Source organism: Hypomesus nipponensis, chromosome 10 (genome assembly GCF_054491055.1).
Source record: "Hypomesus nipponensis isolate SF chromosome 10, ASM5449105v1, whole genome shotgun sequence".
NCBI lineage: Eukaryota > Metazoa > Chordata > Actinopteri > Osmeriformes > Osmeridae > Hypomesus > Hypomesus nipponensis.
This window is the reverse complement of record NC_140370.1, coordinates 11,340,902-11,352,646: the sequence shown is the minus strand read 5'-3', so window position 1 is coordinate 11,352,646 and position 11,745 is coordinate 11,340,902. Positions and strand designations below refer to the sequence as shown.

At 43.7% G+C, this 11,745-nt stretch overlaps 1 protein-coding gene across 1 annotated transcript; it reads right to left on the bottom strand.

Annotated features, from left to right (window-relative positions):
• Positions 1–94: 94 nt before the first annotated feature.
• On the bottom strand, positions 95–10,461 carry LOC146271701 (nuclear receptor ROR-beta-like). The gene is made up of 11 exons (XM_084706541.1): positions 9,950–10,461; positions 9,785–9,835; positions 5,076–5,161; positions 4,834–4,975; positions 4,119–4,631; positions 3,893–4,014; positions 3,648–3,780; positions 2,996–3,103; positions 2,746–2,856; positions 2,473–2,585; positions 95–2,333 (listed from the first exon to the last, which is right to left on the bottom strand). Exons 2-11 carry the CDS (start codon positions 9,789–9,791, stop codon positions 2,172–2,174), a joined length of 1,497 nt encoding a protein of 498 aa, XP_084562667.1. The 5' UTR covers positions 9,792–9,835; positions 9,950–10,461; the 3' UTR covers positions 95–2,171.
• Positions 10,462–11,745: the final 1,284 nt, after the last annotated feature.

Below are 11,745 nucleotides of genomic sequence, written 5' to 3'. Positions count from 1 at the left end.
TCAACAGTAAGTATTAAGTGTGTGCTGCATCATTACCTTTTCATTCCCCGTGTGTGTGAACAATTGAAGATGTGACAGACAGACAGTATCCAAAAAAAAAGAAACACCTTTATTACATTCTTAAAAGCACATGTAATGTATCCCATTGTACAACAATATCAAGCTGTGTGACTCTTGGACTAATAATCTTGTGTCTTGGGGGATGAGAGAGGTAACAAACTATTATTTTGTATTCAGAATTTAAAAAAAATAGATCACTTACTTTACAAGACAAAACAGTGGATACATAAAATGATAAAACAATAAAGGACCAACAGAGAAACAACAATCACAAAATATATACATTAAACCCCCCAAACCAAATTAATCTTTAATACTATCAAAGTGATTTCTTTAGCATCCCATGTCTTGTAAAATGTATATTCTGTGCATCCTATGTATTGTAAAACGTATTCAGTTACAATATTGGGAGAAGGGCTTTTGACACTTTGTGAGTAACATTCACAAAAATAGAGCTTACGTCCACAGTGATCATGGTAAATGGGCTTGGCTTAGGTGCAAAGGTGTCGGGAGTGAAGTACAAGGCTAGCAGAAGACACTGGTAACAAGTGGGATCTTAACAGAGTGCACAGCTGCCCCTCCCCAGAGTGGCTGAGTCAGTTGTGAACCTTTACAGGTTTGAGTTCATATACATATCTATCAGATACACTTATATTTAGCATCGATGCCGGCCTTTTGGGGACAGCTGGCCATAGACTACTGTAATAGTAGTGTCTACTGAGAGGGGAAAGGACATGTGTCATGGGAAGAGGAACAGCAAAATGTACAAAAATGAAACGGTAGCTCTAACCAGTAAGAAGTGTTACAGAACATCCACTGTGGCTCAAACCTGTAGGTTAGCTAAAGCTTGTCATCAAATACAAATGGCAACACATCCCTGCTTTATTCAAAGTTCATGGATTCTTCTGTAATGAGGTTGCTTCTCCTTTGTTTCCTCCTGTGGCCTTCATTTCTCTCTTCTACAAACTGTTAATTTAATACAGATTCAAAATGGAACTTATTAAAATGCTGGTCTGGAAAAAACAGTTCCTGCCTTCATGTGACTGGGCCATCTCCCACCGTCATACAAACTCAGTTGAGTGTCCTGACATGACTTGGTGGATGTTGCTGTGGAAACCCAAGTGTCAAGAAAAGGGAAATGTTCCAGAACTGAATCAGAGAACAGAGTCCAAAAGACTGCATTCCCGGGGTCCATTTTCCATTCCTCTCAGTCCAAATCTATCTGCCTCTCTCCCTGTCTCTTTCTGAATCTCCTTTACACTCTGCATATATTCAACTATATACATTCTTAGTTCTAAAATATTTCTTTATAAATGTGTATATAAATTATAGATATATATATTTTTTTATCTCTTTCTGTGTGAGTGGCATTTACATGGGAAGGGGTATGGGATTGAGGTTTCTCATTGCATTATAAAAGCCTACAAAGGGCAGCACCAAACACTGTGTGTGAGTGTATGTGTGTAAATGTGTACATACACATAAGTATATATACCATTTTGTGTTTTCCTACGAACAGGTGGAAAATTATATTCAATACAAGCCGGCACAAAGTACTGATGCATCTCCTTTAACACAAGTTACACAACAGTGACTGTTGGATGAACTTGGTCCCTTACAGCTGGTCAATATACAGTAAGTCTTTACTGTATATCTACTAGTGGCTACAAGTGGGACAGTGTATACAGAGCTATGAAGAATAGAACCCCTAGAGTTAGCATAAGGTCCCCATCATGTTGCTGTTCCCGGGTCAGTACATTCTGTGGAGGGATTTGGCTGGTGCTCTGGAGTGTCAGGGAGGTACATTCATAATTAGGTTTGAGGGAAGATCCAAAGCTGTTGTAAGTGCTTGGAGATTTGTAATGCTGTGTGGTTTTATCAATTCACCCCATCAGCTTGCTACAATATAAAAAGGACCATGAGCATGTTGTGGTCTGTAGTGAAAAGTGCTTGCCGGGATTGTAGAGAATTAGCATGAAATCATTGGGAGACTGAGTATCTCAATCCTGGATTGTCTTGTAACTGCTGGTTGTTTCAGGTTTAATATTGATGTCAATCTCATCCTTTGCCTACTTCCGCATACACTCTCGCTCTCTTTTTCCTCTCATAGTCTAGCTGTTGGACGAGTTGGGAAAAGATATCTCGCTGCCAAACACTTCCCGGTATAATGGGGGGAAGTTGTACGCAATCTCTGGATGTACCAAGCGGAAGAACTCCAGTTTGTCGACGTGGAGGTTGCAAATGGACTTCATCATAGGTAACTTGGACACCATCTAGGAGGAGAAGACAGGTAGAGTCCAGTCAGCAACATTTAGGAAATGTTTCTATCCTTTAAAGAGGTACAACATATGTCGTTTGTGCACCGTGTAAGAAGGGTTACACAGGTTGCTATGGAGAGTGGCAAGTCTTTACCATGTCTAGCTTCTTGTCGTCAGCTCCACTCATGTGCAGACTGTGTTGCAGAGCGAAATAGGCTTTCTCCTGCAGCTTCTGGACTTTCTGACCATCTGTCAACCACGGTCGGTCTGGAAGAAGCACACATCCACAAAATTAGGGCTAAAGAATCTTCACTTTGTGACAGCCAGATGAAGACACCACCAAATGATGAACGTGTTTCTATGAGTGAGAGAGAGAGAGAGGGAGAGAGAGAGGGAGAGACAGAGAGAGAGACAGAGAGAGACTCACCAGGAGACAGCAGGACAGCGGCGCTGAACAATGCCATCTCCTCATCCGTCAGCTGCAGGCGGCAAAGGCCTTTAGCCAGATCAAACACGGCACTGACCAGATCATCACACCCTGCAGACACACACCATATATGAGGTTAGGACAACGCAACACTACTCCATCATTACGTGGTGTAACAGCTCCTACAGAGTCAGAGACTTGCTGCTAAAGAAGGACTGAACAATGGAATTGTTGTAAATGAGTTACGAACCGAGAGCTTTGAAGAGCGGGGCTGTCGCAAACTTGCCATCAAAGAACATGGTGCTGTTGGTGGCGTTGAATGCCCGGCACATGCGTATCAACAGGACTTCGAGACAGCCTGCAGGGGTAACCAGTGAGAGCCGTGGAGAGAGGGACCGTGGGAGGAGGTGGATGAAGAGGAGGGGGGAGAAAAAGAGGAGGGTAGAAAGGACGAGAGATGCTCCAACATGCACAAACACACACAACAAAAAGGAAATCAATTTCATTCCAGATTGGCGGACAGTAGGATATGAGACATTTGATCATTTTGAAAAAGAGCAGGGCAATATCACCAGCAATTTGTCAAATAAGTTTTCAAATATTTCATGATAAATCATTTGTAAAGTACATGTTGTTTTGTTCAAGACAAGTGATCATCATATAAAAAAATATTAAAAATAAGTTTTAAAATGTATTTGTAATTTTGTTGTGAAACCAAGAGTGTGGTTTGTCATCAAACAACCATTCCAGATGGAGAGAGAAGAAAAGGTAGAGAGTTGGAGAGAAAAAGACAAGAAGGAGTCCTCATTAGCAAGTTAAACCATTTATATACTCAGGTATTATTGATCCATGGACATTTCTATAGGTGTATTTAGTGTGTGTGTTTTTTTGTAGGTACTAACCTGCTTTGAGCAGTATGATCTGGTCGTTCTGACAGAGATCCATGAAGCCTGTGATGCGTTTGGCAAACTCCACCACATACTGGATGGCATTGGTGATGTGGTGGGCACATTGCTGCCACATCCACTCTGCAGGCTGGCAAACAGACAGAGGAAACATGTTAAGCACTAGCCAGAAAGACAGGCTTGTGTCTGTTTGTTTGTGTGTGTGTGTGTATGTGTGTGCATACATGCTCATGTGTGTATACCTTGCTCTGGTAGGAGCGCGTCTCCTCAGGTGTGTACTGTGCCCAGGTAAGTCTCTTTAGGTCGTCAGCGCTGTACTGACTTGTCTCCTGGTGTGACTTAACCACGCTCTGTGTGATACGCTCTGGAAAACAGACATGCAACCATTGAACTCCTTATATAAGCAGCTCCATGATCCTAAGTGGATCAGGTCAAACCTGGCAGTAGCGCTACGAAGCTCCCACTCACCTATCTCCATGAGGGAGCAGTCAGCTGGCAGGGCTTCCAGCAGCGCTGTGCGTGTGTGTGCCAGCAGCGTGTGTGTGTGCAGGAGCTGGTACTCGTGCTTGATCCCGTCGCTGAAGTCCAGCAGGTCTTGCTGCGGCGAATTCTGATTCGACAAGGAAGACGTCGACGAAGAGGAGGAGGAGTTGGAGGTGTTCCCCGCGCTGGCTCCTCCCCCCCCGCCGAGCAGCTCCAGGCTGCAGTACTGGTTGGCCTCCTCAGGGGTCAGCGGGAGGTCAAACAGGTCGGGCAGGGCCGCGATGTCGTCCAGGTCACTGAGGGTGGAGCTGGAGCCCCCGCTGCTGTAGGAGCGGCTGAGGCCCCCCTCGCAGTCGTCTCCGCTCCCCGCGCACGTGCCCTCCTCCCTGGGGAGGGACAGAGCGACGGAGCCCCCGCTCTCCTGGGATTTCTGGTGCTTCTGGACCTCGGCGTACAGGCTGTCACGCTGCTTCTTAGACATGCGGCCAAACTTCACCGCTGGGTGGAGAGACGGAGAGAACTTATTCCAATGTCTGCACTGCCATTTCAAATTCACAGTGGAAAGGAGCGTGTTTTTCCGCCTCTCCTTTTTCATGATTAAATGTCAGTCACACTCGCTAATAACATTTTCAGCTCAACCTTGTCCAGACATCCTAAGTGTGTGCGTGTGTGTGTGCGTGTGTGTGTGTGTGGGACTCACCATCACGGCTCATGCCTAAAGCCAGACATTTCTGCAGTCGGCAGTGCTGGCAGCGGTTGCGGTTGGTCCGGTCAATCAGACAGTTCCTCTGGCGGGAACACGAGTACATGGCGTTGTTCTGCTGGCTGCGCCGGAAAAATCCCTGCCCACAGAGAGGGAGAGTCATCTGTGTGTTCTACCACACGCCGCACAACACACACACACGCTGTGAGAAGCAGAGGTGTCTGGGCGGTGGGCCTCACCTTGCAGCCCTCGCAGGTGATGACTCCATAGTGGATTCCTGACGACTTGTCCCCACAGATCTTACAGGGGATCACCTCAATTTGAGCTAAAATGACAAGACGGGTGACAGGTCACGTTATGTTGGCAAAACAACGGTGGGTACACCCCCAATTCAGGTCACACTTAGATGAAGTGTGTTAGTCCTGCTATGGCATTTGTGATGATGAAAACACACACAGACACACGTGATTATTGAGTAACACTCCATCGAGATAAACATCATCTGGAGCACCTCCAGGAAAATGGAACTTCGACAATAAAAACAGATGTGATTGCATCACTTTACACACAAATACTGGAGGGAACAAGAGCCATAGACAGATGGGAGGGAGGACATTTCAGTCTGGCACTATGTTTACAAATCACTACACAAAAACAACAACACGAGGGCAGTAGCTCTCTGTGTGAAGTTTGCTGTTGTTTCACCCTTATTATTAATGCCATTTTTACACAAAAACCTTATATCGGCAAATTGTTACTTCAATCGTACTTAACGTGCTGTTTTTCATGAACAACTGTTAACAAAAAAAACTTTTAGAAACCGTCGGTGAATCTGACAATTGTTATTGTGATTCGCTTTCTTTATTTTTCTAAGATGTTATATTTGATTTGGCCAGCCTAATGACCACACTGGTGTCTTGTGTTATCCTGCTCGTGTAGGACTTAGGGTTAAAGAGATTCAGATTAATGTGCTCCCACTGAAATTCAAGTGACAGAAATAGAATGGGAATCAGATGTCTTCCAGATCATAGAATAACATTCACACATGCACACACGCGCGCGCGCGCACACACACACACACACTTCAAATTTGTTGTCAAATGGCCAGCACCTGAACAACAGCAAGGTTTCACTCCAGAAAAACAAAATAAGGCTGTTATATCATTTACCAGTGATAACTCTGCCTAGGGACTGAACATGGATCATTTGGGGGATGTGGGCTGTTGCTGCTATCTGTTGCTTAACTCATGTCTCATGCAAGTCACAAATCTCTCTTATTTATGAGATACCATACTAGTACACTAAGAAGAATATATGGAAAACCATTTATGCCTCAGTGATTTAATACCTTGTTGAGGTATTAAAAATCACAACTTTAGCCCCCCCCCCATGCAAAAAAAAAGTGTTGATTGAAATACAGACTCAGGCAGCTGCAAGCATGCAATGGAAAAATCTATCCCCGCTCCCTCCCTCCTTCCTTCCTTTCCTCCCCTCTTTCTCTCCCCCTTTTGCACCTCTTGATTATATAACTCTTGTCTGCGAGCATTCCACAAACACTCTCATTCAGCAGGGTCACTCTAGCAACACCAACGCCCCGCCTTCTTTCAGCTCTAAAGGCTGCCATTGGCCATGGGGGATGAAGAGTCTGTCTAGGAATGGCTGAATCTGCTGTCCCTCAAACCCAGTAGCCTGTAAGCCCATGTGGATTGTCTGTCCTACTGACACACTTTCTCACTGCGGGGAGGGAGGAGGAAAGCAGGCGCGAGCCCGATGTGTTTGAATTTAAGCTCTATTCACAGCCCTGTTTTAAGGTAGAACTGGTTAAGACTTTAAGTTTTCATCTTGTTCCATTGATTCATTCAGCTGATTCTTCTTTACATGTTACATAATAAAGCCATTCTGGCTCTCTGGAATGCTAACAAGTGCTTTTTAAGAGGAAAGTGCATAAACATACGTCAAACTGCTTGACAGATCAGATAAGCATGTGCTAGGGCTGGATCCAAATATACTTTAGAGTTTATAGTACTCTGTCTGGTTTGGCCCATCTCTCTGTCAGCCTGACTGCCTTTCCCTCTCTGACATTGAGCTTTGACCATTTCTATTCTTGTCCTCAGCACACAGCCTGAAATACAGCCTGTACTCCTCCCCACATTCAAACAAGATGCACTGCAAGGCTCGTGTACGGCTGCATGCGCTCCCTCAACTTCTCTCTACAGAGACAAGCAGTTATAAACAGACACACACTTTATCTTTATCATCAGGGTTTTTCTGAACTAAAACCAAAGAGCATTGAAAAGGAAGTGAACGGAGAGCATCTCGTCCTACAAACAAATCGTTGAATAAATAGCCGACTGCAAAGCCTTACTTTCTCAGAGACAAAGCACAAAAGAAGAAATGAGAGAAGAAGAAATGAGGAGACAGGTATAAGACTAGTGACCACAGGGATCACCCCTAACCCCGAGGCTGACCCTTGAGTCAATGGTCATTTACATTTGACCTGTAGTTCCTAGACAGCACACTCCAAGCCAGTCATGAGTCAAGCCTCTGACATGCTTAGTTTACGAATAGGCCAATACGTCTCTTGTGCCAAATGCAAGGTAAAGTGATAAGATTCTGAAAGAGTTATAGAACAAGGTCATCCATTAACTGTTCAGAAGTCTGTTTCCCTCTCCAAAATGGATCCTTAATACAGGTAAGACTGGTGCTGGGGTGAGGCATACAGTGAGTCCCACCCAGATTGTTCTTAGTCTAGTTCCGTAAGAACTGAGACGAGAGAAGCAGCATCATGCTGTTTATCAGCAAGCTAACTATATAACCTTGTTACCTCAACCTCAGGCTAAGTTAATAGGGGGTAAATGACCAGCTTTGCGACCCAAACTCCCCCCAACAATATCTACTCTGAAATCCAAGAAGGAACTGCCGACTGTTGGCACTGGTAAGGGTGTCACAGTCAGTGTGTCAGCCCTGCACACACGTGGCCTTTACCCTGCCACATATAGAACACGCAGAAAGACAAACATGCAAAGTGCAGCCTTGTTCTTACACGCTCAGACCCATTCTTCTCTCACCCATCCACGCACGCACATAGGCACGCTTACACACATTCTTACACTTCTACGATACAACACATATTGTGCTGACTGCCGATCAAAGGTCAAAGAACACGGTGTACTCGTTCAGTCAACACACACAGACATGGAACCAAAAGGACTTGTACCCCCTCCCACACACACACACACACACACACACACACACAATTAGCCTAAGCAATGCAAGCAGCAGACCTGGGGAGAAGTGAGCTTTCCGTGACATCATCGACGTCATTTACTATCAAGAAGAGTGGCTTATGTAGAATGGCACCATTTCCTCACGACAGAGTATAAGACTGAACTTCATTGCTGTGACTTACTGTTACAAACTTAGCTGTGAGGCCATGCAAATGTAACACTTGAGCTTAAGAAGTTTAATCTGATTGAACAAATACTTTAATCAGGGAGGCGTGAGGTACATCTAAATGGTCTTAAAAGAGGCTCTGATTCAACATAAGTGGCTTCTCTACTCATCTAATTTCCCTTATCTTCAAGGATGGGAAATATTCAAACAAGTAGAATGTTTAAAAGAGCCATACAGCATGTGAATACTGTATGGCTAGTTATAGAAATTACTTTGTAATTGGTTATGGTTTAGTTGAAAATAAACCAATGTCAGCAACATTTTGGTGGGCCTTGCCCTGAGTTTGTTTACATTTGGATATCCTGCAGGAAAGGAGCCTCCTTTAGGCCTGGCAGTGTCTTGTTTGCATGGACTATAATCCATCTATAACTCTACAAGCAAGCAGATAAACATTTCTATCCTTTCATTCAGGCCAGAAATCACCTCTCCCTCCATGAGTCTCATTTCTCTTTCCTCCTGCAGAATTGAAACAAGCTGCTTCACCTTCTAGATTGTTGCTACATTCTGATAGTAAGTCTAAAAGCAACCCAACAGTTGTCGTTTCAAAAACAGATGTTTGAACCATTCTTACAATCTTGTCAGTAGAGTAGTGCAATTTGGCAGTAACATCATTCTTGAAACGGTCAATGGTTACGTTTTGCCCAAGTTCAAATGCAAATTCGACCTAGCACTTCAACCAAATAGATCTACGGTAGCCCTTCCCCCTCTCGCGGCCCCTGCCTCCCTCCACTCCCGGTGTTGGTGGTGACATAACTAGGTCAGTGGAACAGCCAAGTTTCTCTACCTCTGCGGACGCATAAATCCACCATGCTGGCAAACGCCACCATAACAACACGTGGAAAGCATTTGATTTAATAAATTACTTAGTTTGAAAATCTTATTTTATACATCTGTTTCAACAAATAAAGTAAGCCAAAATATCTTAAGTTGTCACTCATGTTGCATTAACCACAACAATGACATTTGATTGTAACCTTAATCGTTATTTGAGAATTGAATTGTTCTCACTCCTCGTGCTAAAGTAAACTCTAAATTCTCTACCACTGTCCAAACGAACGATTACATAACTCAATATGGATGTCAAGGCAGAGGGCATCTAGTTACACATTTTCTAACTACACAAACACAGTGGTCAATTCAGGCAGCATTTGTATTATTCTCTGTCTGAAATAATACATTTACAAACATACATTTATCATCTAAGATTTAATTAACCATCATGCATTGACGATCCACAACATCCCTAACGGTAGCATTGCAGCTTCACGTTGAACCTGGCGCTGCAAGCAAACTCAACCAGCTAGTCCAGTCATGAAGGATTAGCGCGATACGCATTAGGAAAAAACGATTCTGGTCAATATATTCGAGAGAAAGAAGTAATATGCACCATTGACGTTTCCTTTTCCTCAAATCTCATACATAGTAGGCCTATTGTCAATTAATTTTTCTACACACTAACATGCTAATAATAAGAAATTAGAATCGGGAAACTTACCTCTCATTTTGATTTTTTGTTGTTGTTGTGACTAGACAAAACTCAACGAGCCTACATGTGGTTTTGTGATAACAACAAAACAAAAAAGAGAATTTTTCTCAAAACATCTTAAAGCGTAATAGTGTGCTAAATATAACTTCCTTAGTCGTTCAGAAAATAACGTACAAATTCCCTCAAGTGCTTCCTTTCTTCAACGCTGGACAAAGTCTGGAGTCGTAAAGAATCTATGAGAGGAGTTTGCAGAATTGTCTTGCATGTTAACGCCTGGATGCACTATTTTGGTAACTTTTGACAGAATGCTCCCACGGTGGTTTGCCTTGGCCTGTTGGAGTCCCAATCTCTAACCCCCCTTCTCGCTGTGACTGCCTCTCAGTGCTTTCCTCTCAGTCTACCCTGCTAACCTACTTTTCCGACGCGTGGACTCTCACATGATCTCACTCCCGATTGCTCCACTCTGAGCTTGAACGAGTGCGCGCTCACGTGTACGAGTTTTAAGGAGGCTCTGCGACGGAAAAGGTTTGCCTCTCAAGCTTCCCTCAAGCAAGAACAAAGTGGTTATACATTTACAGAACTCCCTGCAAATAAGTCTGATATCATAGTATTTAGTTTTACCATGAATTCTTGGCCCAAAATAATTTCCCTATTGGCTTCCCAAGAGCAGTGAGTTTAGTTGCCTTTGTCCTTCAAGGTCTTTAACACATCTATAGAGTTTGTTGTGACTTTGTCGTCGTCCTATTCATTTCATGCATCATTGGAATAACAGTCCACATGAGTGAGATTTTTGGTGAGTGTGCACAGAGGGCTGGGTGAGAGAGAGTTGTCTGGTGGGGGCTGGTATTATGATGCAATTCTCTGGCAGAGTAGTTATGAAACAGGGAGAAGGCAGATTACTCAAAATAGGTTAGTGGAGCAACACAGGGTCTGCACATCTATACCTCTCTCGCGTACACACATGGCAAATGCACACAAATTATTTTCTCTCTTTGTCCATCTTCCACATTTGTTTTAAATGTCCTCTTTTGGGATAGACTTGGCTCTGTTACTTAATTCTCTTCTCATTCAGCAACTTACCTCCGGTCAGACCCCATCACAGAACAGTGATTAGTTTGAGATAAGACACATTTCTAATTTCCTCACACCTTTGAACAAATTGATTCAAGTTGTGCTTGTTCTTTATTGGCATGTATGTTTAAGTTCAACAATCTTGTGTGTGTTGGTTTACTAAAGCGTACAAGATTGTTGCAAATCAACAACCACATTGACACTTGAACCGTCATTACGTAATGACAGAGCAGCTCAGCTTGGAAGCAGAGGAAGGAGGGAAAGTATGGAGGGAGGAGGAGGGTGACATGGCAACGACATGACAAGGGGGAGAGAGCTGTAAAACAGCTGTAGACAACAGGATGACAGATCAGATGGAAATGCTGGCAGAGACTATAAGAAAAATAACAAATATTACATAAATGTTTAGATAATGACGTGACTAGACAGCCAGGCAGACAGACAGACAGACAGACAGGTAGATAGATACAAACATACACGCAGACAGACAAACTTGGTAGTACAGTACAAAGATTTTGTTCATACAAGCATACTCTATGATGTAATTGATGAGGCTTTGCAGGCTGCAGGCTCTTTCTGTAACTGATGGAAGGCACATGCTGCTAGATGGCTTCACTTGCTGGTAGTGATGAGATCACTGTTTTACAGTCTGCTCCCTACAATCTACAAACTCTTACAGAGATGATTTATCAGAAAGGGGTTCAACCTAATTTGTTCATGATCGATGGAGAAGGACAGAAAAAGGCTATCATTTAAATAACACATTAACTAGAAATGATCTTGGCAACTCACATTGCACCTCCCTCCCTCCCTCCCTCCCTCCCTCCCTCCCTCCCTCCCTCCCTCCCTCCCTCCCTCCCTCCCTCCCTCCCTCCCTCCCTCCCTCCCTCCCTCCCTCC